This window comes from Gorilla gorilla, chromosome 6 (assembly GCF_029281585.2).
Source record: "Gorilla gorilla gorilla isolate KB3781 chromosome 6, NHGRI_mGorGor1-v2.1_pri, whole genome shotgun sequence".
Lineage (NCBI taxonomy): Eukaryota > Metazoa > Chordata > Mammalia > Primates > Hominidae > Gorilla > Gorilla gorilla.
The window spans coordinates 47,726,337-47,751,610 of NC_073230.2; the positions used below are offsets into that span (position 1 = coordinate 47,726,337).

Consider the following 25,274-nt stretch of genomic DNA (forward strand, 5'->3'; position numbering starts at 1 on the left):
CCATGGCTCTAGGCTGGAGTTTAGTATTTGCTCCATCCACTCGATATTGCTGAGAATCTGCTTTTAGGAGTTCTTTGTTTCATTCAGATGTCTAAATATACTCTCTACATGAGCACCCAAGACTCCAGTTGCTGCTGTTTAACTTCTCTGTGTAACTATCATCTTAAAAGTGTTCATTGTATCCATCCAGAAAAGAAAATGAACTTGAAAATCAAGCAGAGTGTTCCCTGGGTACAAAGAGTTTCTAGTTACAGTCATAATAAAGAGAAGGAGATTTATCAATCAACAAGGAACTCTCTTGTTTATTTATAGTCACTTTCATTGCATTTCATATGTATTTATTTCTCTTAATTTTTCCCTCCTTATCTTAATAGAAACTTTAATTTTTCTAAGGTTTAACTTTTTGGTCTTTTTTTTTTTTTTGAGCCAGAATTTCACTATGTTGCTCAGGCTGGCCTCAAACTCCTGGCCTTAAGCAATCCTCCCACCTCAGCCTCCAAGGTAGCTGTGACTAACATGTCTTAAATAGCAAAAAAATGTTTCAAGTTTGAATTTACATAAATTTGAAAAGAATCGCATAAGACTTCAATGCAACATTAACCACAGAAATAAATGTAGCATTTATACTACATATTAAAGGATATTCTTGCACTTAAGTGCCAGGGCAACTTCAATGATTTCTCGCTGAATGTCCTTTATATATTAGTCAGTAAACACAGAAAGCAGGGCAGTTTGGTTCTTACCCTCTTGCATAGAAATGTGAAGACTTGCATGAATCTTGTAGGAACAGGGTATCATCATTTCACTCACCAATGTGCAATATGGGACCCCAAAGCCAACATTAGCTTTTATTTGCAAGGAATAAGGGAACCATGCTAAATGAGAGTGACTAGAATAAGCCCAGCCCAGTTGCCATCACTTGTCCATGCACACCACAAGCTCTAACCACATATTTCCAAACAGTATGCTAAGTGTCTGTGGGATGCCTTGGTACCTTTGCACATGCTGTTACTTCTGCCTGGAAGGACCCTTCCACCCTGAAATGCATTTTGTCCCCTGTAAAGACCAAGTCCAGCAGCACATCCCCTGTGAAGTCTTCTCTCAGGCCACAGTGCTCTTTTCTTTGTATTCTGTAGTGTTTTGTTCACACTTTGATTAGAACATTTATTGTGTTATATTGTTTCCTTCCACTAATCTGAGAGTTCTTTGTTTTTTTTTTTTGTTGTTTTTTTTTTTTTTTTTTTTTTTTTTTTTTGAGATGAAGTCTCGCTCTTGTTCCCCAGGCTGGAGTGCGATGGTGTGATCTCGGCTCACTGCAACCTCCGCCTCCCGGGTTCAAGCGACTCACCTGCCTCGGCCCCCTGAGTAGCTGGGATTACAGGCGACTGCCACCATGCCTGGTTAGTTTGTATTTTTAGTAGAGATGGGGTTTCACCATGTTGGCCAGGCTGGTCTAGAACTCCTGAGCTCAGGTGATCCACCTGCCTCAGCCTCCCAAAGTGCTGGGATTACAGGTGTGAGCTACCGCGCCCGGCCATCTGAGAGGTCTTATCTGTCAATCAGCTATGTGTCCTTTCAGTGACTTCTATTTTTACTACAGAGTAGACATTTAATAGACATTTCTTAAATGAAAGGGAGAGGTTATGATCAGTTTGAATATCTGGTATAAATTGTTGATACTCTTCTAGAATTTACTCACAACTGCCTAAGAATAAAACTGTTCAGTATCAGGCTCTAGAGGCAGACTACCTGGTTCAAATACTAGTTTTGCCATTTACCAGCTGTGTGGCCATGGGAAATTTACGTAACTTCTCTGTGCCTTAGTTTCTTCCCCTTTAAACAAAGATTATAATAGTGTGTACCTCATAGGGGTGTTGTGAGGATTAAGTGAATTGATTACGTAAAATCTTTAGAACACTGCTTGGCATAATAGGCCCTTTATAAACCCCATAACCTACTATTAGTAGGTTCCAGGAACTGGAAATACCTAGATGAATTGGATGTGATTTCCTTTTCTTCAACGTCTTGTGGGAAAGACAGAGGTGGAAATAAAAGGAACCTGGCAACACCATGGTAGAGTCTGTACAAGGAAGTGCTTTGTTCTTAAGGCCTGGGGTGGGGGAGTCCAGGAGCACCCCATATGGGAAGTGGTAGTTTAGCTGAGATTTGATGGATGAGTGGTAATTGCTGGGTGGATTAGGTGGGGATGTGCATTTTAGACAAATATAAGTAAAGACAAAATATATGAAAGACAGGCTGGTGGCAGTGGCTCACACCTGTAATCCCAGCGCTTTGGGAGGTCGAGGTGGGCGGATCACCTGAGGTTGGGAGTTCAAGACCAGCCTGACCAACATGGAGAAACCCCATCTCTACTAAAAATACAAAATTAGCTGGGTGTGGTGGGGCATGTCTGTAATCCCAGCTACTCGGGAGGCTGAGGCAGGAGAATCACTTGAACCCAGGAGGGGGAGGTTGCAGTAAGCCAAGATCACACCAATGCACTCCAGCCTGGGTGACAGAGTAAGACTCTGCTTAAAAAAATATATATCTATATCTATATATAGATATAGGTGAAGTCTGGCTTTTCTGGGAGTTTTCTCCCAGGAAGAAAATGCAAAGTCCTGCAAGGAGAAGGCTTTTTTGGCCTGTTGCTTTCTTCCTGCCTGGAATTTGGACTTGAGGCTTTAACAGAGGAGGATGAGGCCATCTGCTAAGGATGGTGCAGTGGCAGGCCCGGAGAGGTGGGAGCCCTGGGGGCTCACTCAGCAGCGGCACTGCCTGGATCACCTCCCTCTGGACGTCTTGTTTGTGAGAAATATCAGAGACAGCCAGACTTCCCCTTGCATGGAGCCAAATACATCCTTAACTGACATAATGGTAAGCAATGCCTGATCAAAGAGGGCCTTGAACGCTCTGCAGAGGAGCTATGACATTGACACTTGGACCCTGGGAACCGTAGTACAATTTAGGGGTTGAATGGACAGTTTTGCAGCAACACAAACCTTGGTTCAAATCTCCTTCAGCCAGTTACACACTGTTTAACTTGAGACATCAGTTATCCTCAACCTGAGCCTTATCAGGGGGACATGAGATGAGGCATATTTTAGATCAATAACTCCAACTGCAGCACGTGGGATGGAAGGGAGGTGGCCCAGAGCAGAGGGCTGGGGAGAGTTTGCCAGTGTTCTGCCAGAACAAAATCAGTCTTAACCAAAGCTTCAGAAATCATTTCAGAACTTAAAGTGGATTCTAGTTGACGTTTTTAGCCAAAAAACATTCTGATAGTGTTGGATTTTCCAAACATTCCCTGACACTTAAAACACCTTTATGACTAAATGTCTTAGAACAGGTTCCTCTAAAGTCCTTCAGAAGAGAGAAGCCTTTCCCCCCATACAAAATAAATTCTTGTGACATCTTTTATTATCTCTATGAATGCAGGGAAGAGTTCAGAAATAATTGATGAACACAGGCAGGACTGAAGAAACAAATTAAGATTCATTATTCCATTCTAGCGGTGCTATCAGTGTTTTAGAATCTGTTGATAACCAACGCTAGGAGGAAGTTTAAGTACAAGTCTATTTCCCTCACGTCCACTTCAAAGCTCTAACGAAGCTCTTCTGGGAAGCCTGGGAGAGCGTTAATTAAGCCCAGGAAGGGGGTGGTATGATTTAATAGATAATAAAAAATCTTTGCTCTCATATGTCTAATTATGTTTTCTTGTCAAGGATGCTTGAAAGCTCTAAATCAGAGATGATCTACTCTGAAAAATAAAGGAAGAAATCCTCTCCAAAGCAAGTTCCTTTGGTGGGAGCACGTTTCCATCAATAATAGGCTGATGAGGGTAATCTAAGGCTCAGGTGGAGGATAACTGATCTCTCAAATTTATAAACTATTAACTGGCCACGCTGGGATTAGAATCCAGGTTTCTATGACTGTAAAATTGTACTTTTAACCTACATTATACCCCATCCACTCTCATAACCTAGGCCTCCCCTCCCCTCAGTCACATGGTTTGGAGGTTATAGCTTCAAGCTCAGGTCTGGCAGGGAGGCAGCCAAATGGGTGGTGATGACTTTCTTTTTTCTTTCTTTTTTAGAGACAGGGTCTCGCTCTGTCACCCAGGTTGGAGTGCAGTGGCATGATCCCAGCTCACTACAACCTCTGCCTGTCAGGCTCAAGAAGTCCTCCCACATCAGCCTCTCCAGTAGCTGGGACCACAGGCACACACCGCCAGGCTCAGCTATTTTTTTTTTTTTTTTTTGGTAGAGATGGGGTTTTGCCATATTGCCCAGGCTGGTCTTGAACTTCTGGAGTCAAGCGATTCACCTGCCCTAACCTCCCTAAGTGCTGGTATTATAGGTGTGAGCTACCTTGCCTGGCCAAATAAGTGGTGCTGACTTTCTACATGTCCTTTAGGAGAGAACTTTGAGGACCCTCCTAACCCCTGGCAAAGGCGACACTTTTAGGAGTGGAGAAGGGCCTTTGTAGACAACATAGACTATTCAATACTGTAGCAAGCTGCCCAGCCCCTTGCAAATCATGAAGATAGGATAAACCATTAGGCTTCATTATCTATTTAAATCAAACAATATTTAACCCAACCAGGGATATTTTAGGGCTTACTGATTCACCTATCCCAGGAACCTCCCAGTTTTAGAATCTCTGAAACTGGTCTAGAAGGCTGCATTTAAGATTTGACACCCTTGCTCAAGGATCACATGCATGGGAAGAGCTGTGGAGAAACTGGAAGGCTCTGATCACAACTCTTGTCTTCCTTCTCCCACATGAAGGGCAGAGGGAAAGGCCGTCCTGCTCGCGGCATGGGTTCTGAATCAGAAGAGGCTACTGCATGCAGTGCAATGAAAAGTTTGTTAGTACTGTCTGGATGGACTTGATCAAGATCCCTGAGTTGCAACCCCTGGAGAACATGGCTCCCTTCTAAGACCATGACAGCCATAGATTGAGCAGCAGAGTCCAGGGCTCCATGAATGGAGGGAAGGAGGAGGGCTGGTTCACAGTCAGCCCTTTCACTTTTACTTGGGCTTTTTTTCAGGGCCCACAGCACTCACCTCGGCCTGCCAGATGGGGTTCACGGTGTTGCCTATGATCTTGGATCTCCTCTCCTGCCCATGGTGAGGGAGGGCGGGGAAGATGCTGTGTTTCCCAGGCTGAATGGAAATCTTCAGATAAGGGTCTGGGTTGAAAAACATCCCTTTCTTCAACCCCATGGCTTGGAAATCTATAAAATAAAGGATACTTTAATTTAAATATGTTTTAGGGAGGTTAACGACTGGCATTTGGTAACTACACCTTTCATGAGAGGGCCATTGGCCCTTATGAACTAGATCTCTAGTGTTACTCAGGCAGGTAAACAGGCTGGGGTGAAGGAGTGAGGGTCACCCCAGGAAACGTGGGTAGCACAGGGAGAGAAAGTCCAACTTTGGAAATTTGATGGGTCCGGGTGTAAAATTCCTCCGCAAGGTGGAGACATTAAAAAAATAGGGGTTGTAGTCTCACGATATATGTGGGCCTCACTGAGTAAGGTGAGAGAATTGGCAGAAATAAAGAGAGAGGAGAGGATTAAAAGAGCACAGAGCGTGGACAATGGAGGAAAGAACAAACAAGACCTGGCCTCCATGGGGCTGAGTGCAGTCAATGAGGAGAGTTCTGAGAAACCCTGCTGCCAGGGAGGGCAGGGCTTAGAAAACCGAGCTGTTCTGTTTAATTGAAGATATCTGACCATGTACAATTTCATGCTGCACAAGGAGAGAGAGACAGAAAGAGTGTGTGTGCACAAGGTCATTTAAGGCAACAGTTTATAGTTGGATAATGTGAAATCACATTATATTTATTAGAAATATATTGATGATGTCAAGGAATATAATTTTTTTTTGAGATGGAGTCACCCAGGCTGAAGTGCAGTGGTGGGATCTTGGCTCACTGCAAACTCTGCCTCCTGGGTTCAAGCATTTCTTCCTGCCTCAGCCTCTCGAGTAGCTGGGATTACAAGTGCCTATCACCATGCCTGGAGAATTTTTGTATTTTTAGTAGAGGCAGATTTTCGCCGTGTTGGCCGGGCTGGTTTTGAACGCCTGACCTCAGGTGATCCGCCCGCCTCGGCCTCCCAAAGTGTTGGGATTACAGGTGTGAGCCACTGTGCCCAGCCAAGGAATATTATTTTTAAAGCTTTTCTATTATTGAAGTATTTTTCAAACAAAATTATTTACATTTATACACAAGTGAAACAAATGGAGGTAAAGATACACAGGATCAGGGATTCCCAGTCATGGTTTAAGTTGTGAGGGGTTTCAATAATTTGTTACTGACGAAAAAGCACAGTTGTTTTCATATGCACTTATTTAAAAGTTATTTTGAGTTGATCCAAGGTTATCCCCTTAATAAAATTATTCCTACTCTCTGGCATGATAATGTATTACTGCTCTGTGAAACGGCTGTATATTCAAAATGGCTGCCAAATGCCAAAGGAGTAGAGAAACCAAAGAAGGAGGCAGACAAATCCAGTTTGTCGGTAAAAGGAGTTTTATTAGGGAACTCACAGATAAGCATGGTCTTGGGCTGTAGGAGACTGGTAGATCTCTGCACTGTTACTCCCTAGACCCAGGGCTTATGTACCATAGGGAAGGGGTATATAAGCCCTTGCTCTGTGCAAGACAATGAAAGGCAGCCCTCCAGAACAGGCAGGAATGCTGCATGCATCACAGCCTATTGTTTCTGCCATAACATCAAGGTTGACATGTTCTTACACTAGAGACAGTGGATAAAGTAGGAAGAGGAGGCATGCGCAAGACTGGGGGGTGATCAGAAGTCAACACAGCAGATTCACATCCACAATGGAGTCACTTTTGCCCCCACAATTGCCAATGAAAGAAAAAAGGCAGGAAGTACAAGCATCACAGAAATTTGCAAAACCCAGGCCACATCTGCAGGAATGTGTGTAGACAGAAGTTAACATAGCAGCCTGAGACTACTCAACTGCTTATAAGGTTGGCTCTTGGCTAATGTCTAGAAACCTGGATTTCAGGAGGGCTCCTACCTTCCCAGAACGGGTACGAGTGGCTCACTGTGCCTAAAGTGTTTGTGTAAATGATGTGGCTTATGGTGAACACTGCTTTCCTTCTGGGAGGCCGGAAGTTTGATGTGGGCTAAGCAGAAGATGCACACATGACCAGCACCACCCCCACTGTCCCCCAACCAGCCATCTAGTAGACACCCAGTCTCAAGTCTCTAAGAAGCTTCCCCGGTAGACAGCATTTCCACGTGCTGTCACAGTTCACGCTGGGGGAATGAAGCATGTCTGTGTAACTCCACCGGGAGAGGCCCATTGGAAGCTTGCTCCTGGCTTCCTCCAGACTTTGCCCTAAGCACCTTTTCCCTTAGCTAATTTTGCTAAGTGTCCTTTAACTGTAATAAGTCATACCACAAGTATAACTAGATGCTGAGTCTTGTGAGTCCTCCTAGCAAATTGTTGAACCTAGGGGTGATCTTGGAGACCCTGACTTATTAGAGTGTGAAAGACATATATATACATATAACATTCATCATAAAATAGTGACTACCATTGCCTCCACCACCACCTACTATTTATTTGTTATCTACTAAATTCTGGGAACCATTCTAAGCACTTAAAATACATTTTCTGATTTAATCCTGAAAACAAACTCCACAAGGTAGAGATTATATCCTTAATACAAGAAAGAGAAAATGAAGGCTTACAGATTGTCAGGGCTGGTTGACATCAGAGATGAGATTTGAACCCGCCTCTTTGATTTCAAAGTCTGTGCTTTTGTTTTTTTGTTTGATTTTTTTGACATGGAGTTTCACTCTTGTTGCCCAGGCTGGAGTGCAATGGTGTAATCTTGGCTCACTGCAACCTCCGCCTCCCGGGTTCAAGCAATTCTCCTGCCTCAACCTACCGAGTAGCTGGGATTACAGGTACTCACCACCACCCCTGGCTAATTTTTTGTATTTTTAGTAGGGATAGGGTTTCATTAGGTTGGCCAGCTGGTCTTAAACTCTTGACGTAGGGTGATCTACCTCGGCCTCCCAAAGTGCTGGGATTACAGGTGTGAGCCACTGTGCCCGGCCCAAAGTCTGTGCTTTTAACCAATCTGTTATATTGTCTTTTTATAAAAATGTCAACTTTGGCATAGGTTAAATTCTCAAATATAAATGAGTCTTTTTCGATACACTTTGTTCTGTTCTATCAAACAACTTGTCCATATCTGCACCAACATGTCTTCATCAAATGTTTGATAGCTGCTAAATTAAGTCACTCTTATTGTTCTTATTTTTTTAAAAAGATAACACCTTTCTTTATCACTCAGCCATTTATTGTTCCAGATGAGCCTTATTAAATTTTAACAACTCCTTTCAAAACACTTGGATTTTGATTAGAACTGCATTGAATTTATACCTTAGCTTTGGGAGAATTAGTAGCTTTAGAAAACGGAGACTTCCACTCAAGAGCACATGTTTCTTCATTTGTACAGGTCTTCTTTCCTGTCCTTCAGCAAATGTTTACACTTTTCTTTATAAAGACTTACATATTTAATTTCAGTCTAAATACTCACTGAGATATACGTTTCATGGAATAAAAGTACTTGAAAACTGTTGCAATAAGAGGTATAATTTAAAAGGCACTGGACTGGTAGTCATTTGAGAACACTCATTGTTGAAATTTGTAACTTTGAGTAAACCAATTTAACTCTTTCAGGTCTTAATGTTTTCCCCTATGAGACTGTTGGGAGAAATGTCCATAAGAGCACATAGAGTTCTAGAATTTTCCAAAAGTAAATGCTACGTTAAAGGAGAATAGTTAATTTCTTCTCATTTTTGCCTGTATTTTTTGGTTCTGGTGATAGACATATGTACATTTATTATAATACTTAAAAATATAGAATGAAAAAATAGAATTTTAAAGTTATTTCAAATAACTAATTGAAATAATTATTTATTTCAAGTTAAGTACCCCCTCCCCACCAGTAGCAACCTTTGCCAAACCTTATTGCCTCCTAGTATTTTTCTTTGCGTAGTTGAGAACATACTGCATATTGATTACTGCATCCAAGATTTTTCTTTTGACTTGCATCATATGTGTAAGAGACAAGAATATATCACCCCATTATATGTGAGAGCCTGGGAAACAACATCCCAAAATCTGTGACTTTGGCATAAGGATTATTTTGAGCTGAAGACAACTGAGAAGAAGTAGATAAAAGAAAAGCTCTTTGCCCTCTTGCTATTTTCCCAAAAGCAGGGCATAAATTTACAAAGGTGTCCCTCTTCCGCTCTCTACCAGGGGGATCAAAGGTTGATCACCAGAGATGACTTCAGACCAGTACCAACCAGGAGACAGCACCAGACGAATCTGCATAATAAACTGTACTAAACAGCATCTATCTACCATACCATAGCCTTCCCAGAACTTGCTGCCCCTGAAGACTCAAAGTCCTTTTCCTTTGCCCTGTCACTTCACTACAAATTGTACTGTTCTTTGTTGAAGACATTATGTAAGCTGAAATTCTAAGCCACTTCTTTGAGATTTACTCATTTTCCCTGGGTATCTCCTATGTATACATGAGATATACATGTTAATAACTTCGGTTTGTTTTTCTCTTGTTAATCTATCTTCTGTTACAGGGGGTCCTCAGCCAAGAACTTATGAAAACCAGAGGAAGAATTATTTCCCACGCCAACAACATCATAAGGATGTTCCCATGCCTTTTACAACATTTTGAATACCCAATTCTTAAGAGTATATAGCATTTAATAATTTGGCTCTACGGTAATTTATTTAACCAAGCCCTAATTTTGAATGTTTAAGTTGTCTCCAATATATTTGCAAATAAATCTTTGTTTGCATTTCTGATTTTTTCAGTTAGAATGCTAAAAGTGCACTTCATTGAAAATTAAAGTGATAATATTTACCTAGAAAATGTATTACCTCCAGGAATTGGTAAAAACAGGAAGTATAAATAGACTTGACAAGTAAAGCATTTGCATGAGCAATCTTGCTCTGATATGTTCATTGTACTGTTAGAGCTTTCTAAGAAGGCAATTCCATTATCTACTTTCTGCTTATTTCCCCTTTTAAGCCCTAAAAAGAAAATCAGTCTTTTTATATTGCAATGTCCCCAGTTCTTGAGTTTTCTTGGATTTTATCTCTGTATGCTGGAGTACATGCTTACATATTATTTTAAAGTGAGGTGTAAGGGTGGTAGTCTTTGAGCCCTTATAAACCTGAGGGTGTTCCTCTTGCCTTCCCACATAAATGAAAATCTGGTGGACATGGAAATCTTGGGTAAAACAATTCTCCCCTTAGAACTTGTGAAATAGGAGAGTTCCCTGACCCCCCTCACAGGACATGCAACAGGGGTGTGGCTCGTATGCTCAAACCCCTTATGGGAGAGGGAGCATGCAGACGGGCAGGTGCAGGAACCGGAGTGAGTGCTTTTGGGCTCCGGCCCCGCGGTAGCATCTAGGGGAGGGTGTCTGTGACTCCTGAAGCCCCAGTGGGTGAGTTACAGTGCTCCTTTAGCTCTGCCATCTGCGGCTGGCTTAAGTGTTAACCAACTCATTGCCTTCTTGGTATCTGGATCCTTGTCTGGAGTCCAGGAAGAATCAGATCACACACCGACCTGAAGGATGGTGAATGCAGGGGTTTCAGTGATTGGCGGAGGTAGCTCTCAGCAGGATGAGTGGTGAGCTGGAAAGAGGATGGAGTGGGAAGATGATCTTCCCCCGGAGTTTGGCTGTCCCTCGGCCAATCTCCTCTTCGACCTTCCCCAACTGAACTCCTCTCAACATTCGGATGCTCCTTCTCTTCTCTCCTCTGCAGTGCCACTCTTCTGTTGCTCTGCTCTTCTGCTCATCTGCTTATGGAGCCTGGGATATGGGGCTTATATGGGTACAAGATAGAGGGGCATGGTGGGCCAAAATGCAACATTTGGGTGCGAAAACAGGAACGCCTGTTTCCATTTAGGGCCATGGGTTTCCAGGATTGAGGGTGGGGCCTTTGCTGGGTAACTGCCCTCTTCTACCCAGTATTTCCCTGTCTCCTGTCCGTATCACTTGGTAGGCTTTGCTTCATTATTTTGGCATCTCAGAAGACAAGTCTGAGATTAGCATGAGGATTGTTCTTTTGTATGTACCATGCATTTTCACCCCAGATGTCTACTGTGGCTATATTTGGGGGGGAAAAAAAAACCTTTTTAAATGAGATTTGTCTAGGTGTTGGTCTCTTCATACACATTTCTTTCTCTGAGCAACTGATGGTCTTCTTTAATTTAAATACTCAAAATTATCTTCAGCTCAAGGAAGTTTTCTTCTATTACTGTTTCTGTTCAGTTTGTTCTGATTTCTTCATCAAAAACACTGATTATGTGTTGGCTCTGTATGTGCCATTCATCTTTTTTTCCCTCATCCTTTTTGGGCTTTGCCCTTCTTTGATGCCTTCCGGGAGAGACTCTCAAGTCAATCTGTCATATCACTGATTCCCTTTCTGTAGTGGTGAGTGTGATCTGTACTGCTTTTGAAGGCTTTTAATTCTGTGATTGCACTTTTTAGAGTTTATTTTAAATCTCTTCTTGACTGCGGTAGACAGAATAATGACCTCACAAAGATGTTCACATCCTAATCCTTGGAGCCTATGAATATGTTACCTTACATGGTAAAAGGGACTCTGCAGAGTGATTAAGTTAAGGATCTTGCAGTAGAGAGATTTATCCTGGACTGTCCAGGTGAGTGCAACGTAATCACAGAGTCCTTGTCAGATGGAGGCAGGAAGAGCAAAGTGAGGAGAAGGCAATGTGATGAGAGAAGCAGAGATTGGAGCAATGTAGCCATGAGCCAAAGAATGCTGGCAGCCTCTAGAAGCTGAAAGTGGCAAGCGATGGATTTGCACCAGAGCCCCCAGAAGGAACCAGCCTGGCTGACAGCTTGATTTTAGTCCCTTAACATTCATTCTGGACTTCTGACCTCGAGAACAGTAAGAGTACATTTGTGTTGTTTAAGCCACTAAGTTGGTGGCAATTTGTTATAGCAGCAAGAGAAAGCAAATACACTTGACTTTCTAAGTTTCTATTTTTGCAAGCTTTAAAAAACTCCCTTATCATCTTTTCTCATCTTTGATCTCTTATTTAATATGCTCTGCACTTCCCTCTATTTTGTTGAGGGTACAAGCAGATGAGTGATACATATTTTACTTCTCTTTAGTAGGTATCTGTCAATAGAATAGTTTCTTTTTCTCTTGAGTATTATAGTCTTCAACTTTTTAATAGGGTAGAGTATTTTCTCCACACATTGTTCAAGTCAAAATTTCTGTTGTTTACCTACGAGCATGTCATGTAGTCCCGGCGTTTGTCCATCTTTAGTGAGTTTGGTTGTCCAACTGGTTGTTGCTGGAATCCTTAGCTCTGCTCTTATACTCAGAGCTGACCAGCATGGAGCAAATTTTTGATATTTTGTGGGCTTTGCTGATCTTTCTGTCTTGTCTTTTTTTGAGGCATGGAATTTATCTTTATTTTATTTTAGTCTTTTGAAGCAGGGTCTTGCTCTGTTGCCCAGCCTGGAGTACAGTGGCACAGTTAGAGCTCACTGTAGCCTCTAACCCCTGGGCTCAAGTGATCCTCCTGCCCCAGCTTCCTGAGTAGCTGGGACTATAGGTACATGCCACCATGGCTGGCTAACTTTTTTTACTTTTTGTAGCAATGGGATCTTGTTATATTACCCAGGTGGTCTCAAACTCCTGGGCTCAAGCAATCCTTCTGCCTTGGCCTCCCAAAGTGCTGGGATTATAGGTATGAGCCACCATGCCTGGCTGCATGGAATTTACTTTGATAGTTTCAACAGTATTTGCTTTTTGTCCTAGGCAGACATAGTGAATGCAACATACATATACATAGCCAACTACTGAGCATTATATGTCCATGACCATTCCAAGCTTGCTCCGCTAGCTACTAACTTTATATTCCTAGTCACTTTCCTTTGCTGGGAATGGTTGTCTTGGAATAAATGTAAGAAAAATGATGTGTTTGGGGACTGCAGGAGATGAACCAACCCTGATCACTTTATAAAGTAGCTTTGTGAACCAAGTTGGGGTGGTGGTGGGGCTTCCTCCTCTGGTAGGTCTGTGAGCCCATGTCTTCATGGCAGAGGCAAAGCAGAGATAAAGGAATAGAGACTGTCCCCTCCCCAGTCCTGCCCTGCTCACCATGCATGGCATTCCTCTTGGGCTTCAGGACTTGGACTTCACTGGACCTTTGGTTAGTGACAATTCCTCTTGGTTTCTGGCACATAGTTGTGCAGTATTCCTGGTTTCTACTGTTTTTGAAGGTTGGTATTAATCATTGTTACTTCTTAAGCATTTCAATAGGAGTTGCTAGCTTTTGCCTTAGAAGTACAAAATTAGCGAGTTGAAACCACCACTACAAAATTATAACTGAGACAGTGAAAGAAATCTGACCTAACCAACTCCATCTTGCATCTAACCTATGAGCTGTCTTTGTTCATTCCTGGGAACAGGCGCAACTAACTTTGGGAGGAACTTAGTTTATGGTTTACCTTTGAAACAAAGACAATAGCAGCTCTTTCCTGAAACAAACCCCCTTCTTGCCTGGAGACTAGACTGCATTTGTAGGACTAACAAATTAGTCAAAAGATTATAAATTATGATTTAGGAGTCATACAGCTGGAGGCTGCAAGATTCTGACTACCCCCAAATTGCTCCTGGAGATAATGTCAGTATTGTAAAACCTAAGATTAGTGCTTGAGATATTTTGCAGATGCTGTACTTGATGGATCAGCTGGCACCACCCAGGTGGCTAAACTGGCTCATCTGATCTTGTGACCCCCCCCCCCCGCCCCAGGAACTGACTCAGCATAGGAGGACAGCTTCAACTCCTTATGATTTCATCTTCAACCCAACCAATCAGCACTCCTGACTAACTGGCCCCTACTCACCAAACTATCCTTAAAAATTCTGATGGCCGAATTCTCGGGGAGACTGATTTGAGTGATACTAAAACTCTGGTCTCCTGCACAGCCAGTTCTGTGTGAATTACTCTTTCTCTACTGCAATTCCCCTCTCTTGATAAATCGGCTCTGTCTAGGCAGTGGGCAAGGTGAACACATCGGGTGGTTACAAGTTTTTTCTTCTTTTTTTTTTTCTTCAGCCTAGATATACGCATGCTAACACTGTCAATGGATCAAAACATATTTGCTTTACTGGGCTCACTTAGACTTGAAAAGCCCAGTTAACAGTGTAGCTCCCAAGGAGGCACATGTACTTCATGCCTGTGACCTCTGGCATTCATGGCCTGCAACATCTATTGATTTGACAAGCTAAGGTAGTAGTTTTCCAACTGTGCTCAACAGAGTCCTCAGGCTTTATGCCGCTGTGTCCCCTTAAAGACTGTTTAGGGTGGGATTGAGTGTGTGAAGCCCTGAGCTTTGTATATCATGTTAGCCAGAGCAGCTCAGTTTTTCTTTTAAACTTTTATTTATTTTATTTTATTTCATTTTTTTTGAGATGGAGTCTCACTCTGTTGCTCAGGTTGGAGTACAGTGGTGCAATCTCGGCTCACTGCAACTGCAACCTCCACCTCCCATGTTCAAGCCATTCTCCTGCCTCAGCCTCCCAAGTAGCTGGGACTACAGGAGCCCGCCACCATGCCTGGCTAATTTTTGTATTTTTAGCAGAGATGAGGTTTTGCCAAGTTGGCCAGGCTGGTCTCAAACTTCTGACCTCAGGTGATCTGCTCACCTTGGCCTCCCAAAGTGCTGGGATTACAGGTGTGAGCCACCACGCCCAGCCCTAAACTTTTAATTTTTATATAATTCTGGGTTTACAGAAGAGTTCCAAAGATAATACAAAGATTTCCCACATAACCTTTGCCCAGTTTGTCCCATTATTAACATATGATGTTGTCCGGCATCTGAGCCCAAGCTAAGCCATCATATGCCCTGTGACCTGCACATATACATCCAGATGACCTGAAGCAACTGAAGAACCACAAAAGATGACATTCCACCACTGTGATCTGTTCCTGCCCCACTCTAACTGATCAATTGACCTTATGAAAATACACCCTCCCCACCCTTGCAATAATGTATTTTGTGATACTCCCCCACTCTTAAGAAGGTACTTTGTAACATTCTCCCCACCCTTGAAATGTACTTGGTGAGATCCACCCGCTGCCCACAAAAAATTGCTCCTAACTCCACCTCCTATCCCAAACCTATAAGAACTAATGATAATCCCACCACCCTTTGCTGACTCTTTTCGGACTCAGCCCACCTGCACTCAGGTGAAATAAACAGCCATGTTACTCACACAAAGCCTGTTGGTGGACTCTCTTCACACAGACATGCATGACAGATGGAACCATGGTACATTCATGAAAACTAAAACGTTAACTTACTCTTAAATATTAAACTAAAATATTATTAGTTAACAGACTTAATTGGATTCCACTGACTTTTTTTCCATGAATGAGCATTTTTGAGCGGCTCAGTTATCTATTTTGCCAGTTGTGCCCCATGTGAGGTTTTGTTTAGACAAAGAGTTGAATAGCTGCTTCTCTTCCCAGGTTTTCCTTACTTCCCCTTGTATACGCTCAACTACTGCTACATGGACCTGGGGGAAAGGTAGAACTGCAGCCTCCCTTTCCATCATCTCAACATGCTTTCACATCTATTACTTCCTAAACTCTCTATTATCCTTATGTGGTCAAGGGAAATTGAACAGATTTAAAAAACATTTTTGCTTTACAGATTGAGAAATTGAGGCACAGAGAGGTTGACTGACTTGTAGGTAAGAGTGAAATGGAAGTGAGTGTCTTCACTCTTGGTTGACATTCTTAGTCTCTCCACAAAGTCTCAGGTGAGCAAAACATACCTGAGAGAGAGAAGCTGATCAGCCTCCGACTTCCTTGTCCTTGGACGGTCTCATCAGCACCAATGCTTTTAAAAATCTGTAAAAAGAAGGAAAATGGGAGACAAGCAAAACAAGCACTGAAATGGATATTCACGCTTCAACACAAGCATGGTTATTCACAGTGATTTTACCAGCTACAGGCAACGAAGACAGTGATTTCACTGGGCAACTATTGATTAAAACAACTTTCTAGCAACCTAATGTTTTTCCCAGTAGTAGAGGATCTGCTAGTGGGGGTGATGGGTACTTTTCAGGAAAATGGAAATCAACAAACACAATTACTGTAATAGAAACGACCTTTTGTAACTACTTATGCAAACAATGTCTTTTCACATTCAAATTTGCAAAAAGTATTTATTAAAGCAGGGCCTAAGGCACTAGAATGATAGGTCAATAGATGTTTACTATTGTAATTATAATGTATTTCCATTTAGCAAAGTAGAGTGTTGAACTGCTGCATCTCCAATTATTATTATTTAGGGATTTCCAGGAAACTGCTGGAGAGGAGCCTGAACAAGGCATTAAGGAGCTCTTCTGAGGTCTCTCTTAATTAATCAATTGCCTTCCACGGAAATTTCAGAACACAATTGTTACATGGATTATCTAGAATCTAGTAGGTATTTGAAAACAATGTTGCTAAAATGTTTTGTTTTTCATCATTGCTCAATATTTAGTAATAGGTTAATCAAAATAGCTAGAGTTTTTGCTTCCATTCTCCTCTAGGAAGGTTTTATTCAGAAATGATTTTGAGTATTTGAAGGCAGAATGACTCTTCCTATTTACCTTTGCATGTGTTGTATGTTTGCAGAAAATAATTTTAAAACTCTGGGTATTAAGCAAATCCACAGTGTCCATTTTTTAGAAGGTAATCTGTACTAGGAAGAGAAAAATGAAAATATCCATAATCTCTTGTTCAGAGTCTCATTATTTGTAGAATGTGTCGGTTCAGTCTTTTTCTTTCTTCTCTTAGTATTCTTGATGCTGTATAGGTTGTGATTGGATATTCACATCAACCTGCCTGATATGAGACTGGGAGTAATGACTGGGCATCACAGGGCTCACAGCTTCAGGCAAGGGGAGTACAAAGGGATTATTATTCATCTTTTCACACTGAAGCAGGTGCCCCTGGTGAGCCTGTGAGCTTGGCTGCTGCTTGTAGACAAATCTTGGTATGACTGCCCTGAAGCCCAAATGTGATGTGCATCTCAGGGATCCTGGGCTGTTCAGCAGAGGGAGCCAACCAGTGGAGTGACATATGGAATGGGGCTCGGCACCAGGCCAGATAAGAGATTGTCAAATTCTTTGACACATGTCTGTCCCTTAGAGTCTCATTTGATAAGAATCAGAGTAAAACATGGCCAGGATTGGTGAGTCAAAACTCTCATAGGTCCTGAGGTGTTATGAAAACTTGAAACTTACATTTGTCTTAAAGCTGCCTTTGCAAAATTATGGCTGAGACAGTGAAAGGGATCTAACTTAACTGACTCCATCTTGCTTCTAACCTCCAAGCTGTCCTTGTTCATTCCTGGGCATAGGCTGAACTAACTTTAGGAGAAACTTAGTTTGTAGTTTACAGTTTAAACAAAGACAGTAAAAGCCCTTTCCCAAAGCAGATCTCCTTCTTGCCTGGAGACTAGATTGTCTTTGTAGGACTAACGTTAGCTGCAAGATTAGAAATTATGGTTTAGGAGTCATGCAGCTGGAGGCTACAAGATTCTGGCCCTCCGTAAATTGCTCCTGAGATCAGTGTTTGAGACATTTCACAGACCCTGCACTTGATGGATCAGCTGGCACCACCAAGATCAATAAACTGGCTAGTCTGATTTTGTGGCCCCCACCCAGGAACCGACTCACTGCAAGAAGACAGCTCTGACTCCCTATGATTTCATCTCTGACCAATCAGCATTCCTGGCTCACTAGCTTCCACCCCCTCCAACCCACTACTCCACCCTGCCCCACCAAGTTATCCTTAAAAACTCTGTCCCCTGAATGCTCCGGGAGATGGATTTGAGTAATAATAAACTCTGGTCTCCCGCACAGCACAGCCGGCTCTGCATGAATTACTCTTTCTCTATTGCAATTCCCCTGTCTTGATGAATCGGCTCTGTCTAGACAGTGGGCAAGGTGAACCCTTTGGGCAGTTACAGTCTCATTGGAATTCCTTCCTCAGGAAACTGACTCTCAGGTGAGGGACTGAAACTCACCAGATGCCCAGATCTAGACCATTGGATGCCAGACCCCTTATTCATCTTCCTTAGTTCCTTAGACTCCTCCTTTGTTCCTGTTTTACATTCCTTCCCTGATATATAAACCCCAATTTTAGTTGGTCAAGGAGATGGATTTGAAACTTAACTCTTATTCTCCCAGTTAACATCACCCAAATAAAAAGCCTTCTTTCCTGGCAATACTCATTGTCTCAGTGATTGGGTTTCTATGCATGGAGCAATGGGACCTAGAATAAATCCCTGGCATTTTGATAACAATTAGCCTTCTTCACATCAGAGGGCCTTCTCCCTCCTCCTTTCTGTTTGTTATTCCCATCAATGGCTGACACCAAGAAATGGAGATCAGCCATCAGTTCAGAGACCACATCCTCAGGCTAGACCATGCTTTTCCTAACTCTGAAGGTGGCCAGTCCTCATGGCATAATCAGGGCTTCCAAATTCCTTAGTGTTGTGGACTTTTCTTCTCTTGCAAGCCTGTGCCTGGACATGGCCATGGGAGACCTCCACCTGCTGACCACCCCTCCTCACAGTGCTATACTGCACCACCAGGACAATTAACAATCAATGGCTAAAGCCTCTGGCTCCTAATTCTAATTTAAAAATGTCCACCCCAAGTTTGTCTCTTTCTAAGAATAAAAGTTCTTTGGGGGAACAATAGAAACTATAATTTTAATAATTATAGTTTATAGAATTGTAAGTCTAGAGCATGTGCATTCCAATGTATATTTTTTAAAAGTATAGGATTAAACTGCATATTTCATGCTAAGCTGAAATGAGCTCAAACATGCAATGATAACAAAGGATGGTACATTTATTCCTTCCTTTTTAAAGCATACATATTTTGGTTCTTCATATTTAAATACTCCTCTGCTGGCATTCATAGCATTTACAAAGAAGCCTCTTCATCTTTATTGCATCAAAAACAGGTCTGTAGATGAAAAAAAAAAAAAAAAAGAAGAAGAAGAAAAAAGAGTATGTTTTCCAAAAGCTACTAAGCTCAGTGAGGAGACACATCATTTAAGTCTCCATAAAAATCCCACCTAAATTCTTGGCTTTTCACTAACATCATTTACAAAGTCATCCAAGCACCACACTGATGATACAAAAATGGAGGGAATGGTAGCCATAATAAACATTTTCCAGGAAGTAAAAATGTTTGCCCAGTCTTAGGAAGGTTTGACATCCTGACTTCTCACTTGAGATGCGTTGCAGAAGCACGTTTGACGTTGAGAAATATGCTATACTCACAGACAGACTCTTTACAGTTTATTGACTGTGAAAATGATGTGAAGACTCAGCCCAAATAGTTTCACCCTGGAGCAACCTGAGGCTGCAGGCCTGCCAGGGACATGGCTGGTCTTCTCAGGGCTGACAAGCTCCCTTTGCTCTGTGGCTTGTCTGATGCCTGACTACCATTCTAACTGCTTGGTGCTGGGTCCTGTTACCCCCCTCTCTCTGTTGAAGCTCTGGCAGTTTCACTGTGTGTGTCTTGCACCCAAATGTTTCCACAACAGAGCATACTTGGCAAATGGTTTAACAGATTCCAAACTGAATCTGTTGTGGGGTGTAGAAGATTCTGCAGGGTATTGAGAAGCTCTTGGAGTTAAATTAAGAGCTTTGAGGTTAATTCAGATGTCTTTCTCTCCTACTCTCATTCTCATTTTCTCTTTACAATTGCCTTTTGAAAAGTTGTAAACATGAATTCACACCACTGTTGCACACCCCTAAAACTGCAATTCAGCAAAAGAGTGTGAAGATCAGCTCTTTTCACCCTGGCAGGGGATCTTCTGTTTCAGCAGTCCAGAGACTATAGCTCAGTTGACAGGGCTCCCTCGGCCTTTAGTCTCCAGTATGTTATTCAAATTTTACCCTTTCTTTGCACAGTATCACTGCATGAAAGATGAGGCGGTTTGCTAAAAATACACAGCAGCATCTAATCACACAGTCATATATGTGTGCTGACCTATATCCCATGTCTTCCAGCCTCCCAAGACATCAGGGCTTCTCACACAGGCCCCTTCTGTTCCCAGAGGTAAGCAGCTATGCCCAAGGGCAAGGTTGCCTGCCTGGGAACATCATTTTACCCAAAATTTTGGGTTAAATTGTCTTTATTTTAAAAACAAATATGAAGAAACCTAAAGCTGAATGCCAAATGAGCATGTATTTGGAAGGTAAAGCAGGAGATTTCGAAGAACTTTCTAAGCTGCCTCTTGGAATGGCCCAGACCTGGGTTTACTTCCTTTGGGTAAAAGCTGGAGCTGTTCCCTTTAGTGCATATGGCATTTCCAATAGGAGTGTGGCCACATTATGCTCAATTCTGATGTGATAACTCTATTTACATACCCACGATTATTCTCAAATAATTACAGAATTATTTCCCCTAAACATGCTGACAAGGTTTGTTTTAGTTATAGAACAATTAAATTGACAATGAGGCAGAGATTAAAATTCATTATGTCACTGAGTCTTATTAATCTGGCCCAGAAAACTTTGATTTGCCTATAAATGAAAAGTATAAGGCTCCATAATAATAATGGAACCTAAAAATGAGGTGAAAATATCATTACATTATCAATAATATGTAAGCTGTGGTGTATTGGCAGCTGAAAGTAGGGAATTATGAGTTCCACTTTGCATCAGAGATCTAGGGATTCCTCTAAAGTTCAGTATCTTTTACCTCCAAGACAAAGTCTATTAAATAATCAGGTAGGCCTCAAAGCCACCTTAAAAGAGCAAGAAACAAAAACTAAAAAGCAAACCAACCAAAGGCCCAAGTTCCTTTTCCACCTCCAAATCTCTGAAATGTTCAAACAAGTAAATGGTAGATAAGTAAACACACCTTACCCCGTTTACAGAGCACTGCTGAGTGCATTTCCCTCATTAGACCCTCATTATATGACTGTCATTCTAACTGCTTGCTGTTGGAGGCAGCACATTTCAAGTTCTCCAACAGAAAGACCTGTAAACTGAAAGGGCAAAGCCAACTTTAGGGGCCTAAACAAAAGAAACATAAGCCAACTGAATCCCAAGGAAATCTCCCCAACTTCAGGGACACTTGAGATGAAAGACTAAGAAGGCCCAACAAAGGGGGTGGGGAAAGCAACACAGGTGAGTGGCACAGAGCCAGTTCTTCCATACGCACTATTTTAACTGTTTAAGAATTAGGTATCATTCACTCCCACTCCTGCTTACAAATGTGAAAGCTGAGCTAAGAACAATTCAATGACTTTGTTCCCGGACCAAACTGAGGATCAGGCTGCTATTTCTCGTGGCCCAATAATGAGATACAGATGAACTGGGGAGGAAGAGAGTTTTTATTTCTATAACCAGCTACAGGGAGAAGATATAGAGATTATCACCAGACCAACTCAAAATTACAAAGTTTTCCAGAACTTACATACCTTCTAAGCTATATGTCTACGTGTAAGTGTGCATTCACCTAAAGATGTAAGTGATTAACTTCTTTTAATCTATAACTAAGGTCTGAGTCCTGAAGACCTTCTTCTGGAGCCTCAGTAAGTTTATTTAATTTAAATGGGTCTAGGTGCTAGGATGATTACCCTTATCTTGTCTCCTGCCAAATTCTAAAGGTTTGGGGAGTTCCTTTAGACCCCAATAAACTTGTTTGTGGAGGCCTGGGGAGTTTTTTCAGACCCCCAATAAAACTTGTTTAATTCTAAAAGGGTCCTGTTAAGAATTCCTTCCTTATCTTGTCATGCTTCAAGGCCCAGGAAAAGCCTAGGCAAAACTCTTGGTGGGCTCTTTGTTACATTCCAGCCATTGTATAAGGGCGCTGGCTCAATCAGCTTTTAATGTTTAACCTAGCTCCTCAGTCAGTGCTGGGAGAATTGTAACGGAGGCCTGTGTTAGTGAGACCTGGCTTGCCACAACTTCACAAAATTCACTTGAGATGAATCAATATTTGGTCTGAAAGACTTAAAACAAGAGTTTCAGAACTCACTACCTCCACTCCATAGAGTCTGTTAACCTCCTGGGGCCATTTCCTCAGATCTAGCCTGGCTGCTTGCATCTCTTTTGCTCATATTTTGTTCATATTCTGCCTCCACAACTCTGCTGTTTTTTTGTTTTTTTTTTTTAAGAGTTGCTTGCTGTGCCACCCAGGCTGGATGCAGTAGCACCATCATAGCTCACTGCAGCTTTGACTTCCTAGACTCAAGTGGTCCTCCCACCTCAGACTCCTGGGTAGCTGGGACTACAGATGTGCACCACCATGCCTGGCAAATTTAAAAAATTTTTTTGTAGGAACGGGGTCTCACTATGTTGCCCAGGCTAGTCTGGAATTTCTGGGCTCCAGTGATCCTCTTGCTTTGGTCTCCCATGTGCTGAGATTCCAGGCATGAGCCACCATGCGTGGCCTCCCTTTGCTTTCTGATGCCACCATCACCAAGCCAGCTTCCAGTCTGCACAGCTCCTGCTTTCTTTACCACCTTGAAGACAAGGCACAGGGTCCTCAATTTCAGGGCTCTTACGCTAATCACTACGAGGAAAAAGAGAGGGGTTGGAAAAATGAGGCATTTATCCTATAGCTTTCATGGTGCGAATTGGAAATAATGAGTTAATTAGGAATGATTTTCTTTACTCTGATTGCTTTTGACCACACAGGCCTGCAAGATTTTAGCACCAGGAATACATCTCCTTCAGGCAAAGATCTGCTGCTTTTAGCTTACTAAAAATAATGAGGGGGCCAGGTGGGTGGCTCACACCTGTAATCTCAGCGCTTTGGGAGGCCAAAGTGGAAGGATCACTTGAGGCCAGGAGTTCAAAATCAGCCTGAGCAAAATTGTGAGACTCTTTCTCTACAAAAATTTAGTCAGGCATGGTGGTGCACACCTGTAGTCCCAGTTACTTGGGAGGCTGAGGTAGGAGGATCCCTTGAGCCCAGGAGTTCAAGGCTGCAATGAGCCATGATCACACCACTGCACTCCAGCCTGGGTGACAGAATGAGACCCTGTCTCTTTAAAACAACGACAACAACAACAACGACAACAACAGCAACAACAACAACAACAACAGCAACAACAACGTGATGAGAATGTGTAAGAAGCACTGTGCAAATGAAAATGCTAGCTGAGATTAATCCAATAGTAGATTTTCCCTGATGGTTCTTAGGCTGTAAAGTGATTCTTCTCTAACATAGCTTCTTGTGTAGTGCAGACTGTTCTAAAAGTGAGGACATACATTGTACTGAGTCCTAAAAAATAATTGAGTGGCATCTGCTCTAGTGCAGAGGTTCTCCAACTTTAGCATGCATCAGAATCGCCTACAGGGCTTGATAAAACACACATTGCTGGGCCCACCCCCAGAAGGACTGATTTTGTAAGTCTGGGGAGGGCTCCAGCAGTCTGAATTGCTAACAAGCTCCCAGGTGACGCTGACGCTGGCGGTGGAGGGACCACACTTTGAGAAACACCACTCTCAAGGGTCTACATCTCTTAAACGGTAATGGAAAGATAGACATCTTAAAGTTGTCTCTAACTAAACATCACCTACCCTCAAAACTGTCTTTCCCTGACTTGTGTGAGAATTAGATTCTGGCGACCCCTTGGCCACACAGGCTTTTGTTTTCAGGGCTTGGGCCTGCATCTTCCACTAGAAACAATGACCTGCTTCTTTGCATCCCCATCACTGGCACCTTGGTCCAGGCCCCACTCCTTTCTTGTCTGGATGACCATTACCCAGCCAGCTGTCCCCTCGGCCTGTGAAGGGGTCATCATCCCACTCTCTGTAGGCCGATCATTCTTACCTGGTTCAAACTCATCAAGAGGAACCCACCGGCACAGGTAAGGCTGGGCAGTGGGCTGCATGGCAAACTGTTGGGGTTTTCTTTGGCTCACAGAGTGTTTCAGCTGGGCACGGTGGCACACACCTGTAATCTCAGCTACTCGGGGGGCTGAGGCATGAGAATTGCTTGAGCCCAGGAGGCAGAGGTTTCAGTGAGCTGAGATTATGCCACTGCACTCCAGCCTGGGCTAGTCTCAAAAACAAAACAAAACAAAACAAAAAAACCCAGAATATCCAGCAGCAACACCCTGGGGCTGAGAAACAGAATCCTCTTCAGAAGCGTCACACGTCCCCAGGTGTCCTGTGACTGCTTCTTTCATTCCAAGCACCCACTGCTTCACGTTTGATAATCATTATGCAGTACACCATTCATAAGTCTTGTAATTAAAATTAGGAAGTTTTTCTAGCTTGGCAATATGAAAATCAATGGTTGGTCTGAAAGTCCATGGCATTTTAGATCTGATGACATGTGACACTGACCTGGCTCCCTGGAAGCCTTTGAATTTGCAGTTCTTGTCCTGAACATTTGACCTACAAATGTGATGTTGGCCATTATTGTATTGCATAATAACCAAGTCATGTTTTATTCCTTCTTTACAAAGAGATAAATAATTCAGGAATGCATGTTGAATTCCCTGGATGTGGAGTGGATGGATGGCTGGGAGCATTTACGGAGGTGGTCACAAGCAGGTGTACAACATGGTGTTAAGAGGCAGCCGGGCTGGAGCCAGCATGTCCCTTTCTCTGCCAGCTCCTCCTCTGTCTGTGTTAGGGTGAGGCAATCAATTGCTCTAATGCTCAGTTTTCTTTTGCATCAAATGGAGATCATAATAAAACGTATCTCACTGAGTTCTCCTGAGAACGGAATGGCATAATGTGTATAAAAGTGTCACATAATACATGCTCTAAATCAGGCTAATGTTGTTATTTATATCGTATTTGTTTTTTAACCTCTGACTTCTATCGTTAAGAATTATGTTAGCAGATTATCTAATATCTGATTCCTTACTTTATAGATGAAAAACGTGAAGCATAAGCTAGTCAATCAAGGGGCCCACGAGGTCACATAACTGGTCACACCAGACAAATAGGGGCCAGAGCCCAGAATCCTGAACCCTCCATTCACTGTGGAGGAGAAATCTGTTGCCCTTTGTTAGATCATTTGGTCCAGCTTAGAAGAGTTATAAATATACCATAAGCTGAAAACCAACAAAAAGCATTGGTCTGTGTCTAACACCTATGAGTTATCAGTATGGTAATTTATATCCTTTAAAAAGGCTTCCTATGTAAAT

General features: G+C 42.4%; 1 protein-coding gene across 8 annotated transcripts in view; it reads right to left on the reverse strand.

The window, feature by feature from the left end:
- HECW1 (HECT, C2 and WW domain containing E3 ubiquitin protein ligase 1) overlaps positions 1-25,274 on the reverse strand; it is a 449,170-nt gene that overhangs the window by 150,701 nt on the left and 273,195 nt on the right. For all 8 annotated transcript variants that reach the window (XM_031013201.3, XM_063708510.1, XM_063708508.1 and 5 more), the window contains 2 exons: positions 15,917-15,992; positions 5,070-5,239 (listed from right to left, as the gene is read on the reverse strand). In XM_031013201.3, coding sequence (XP_030869061.1) covers positions 5,070-5,239; positions 15,917-15,992 — 246 coding nt within the window. The remainder of the gene's footprint in view (positions 1-5,069; positions 5,240-15,916; positions 15,993-25,274) is intronic.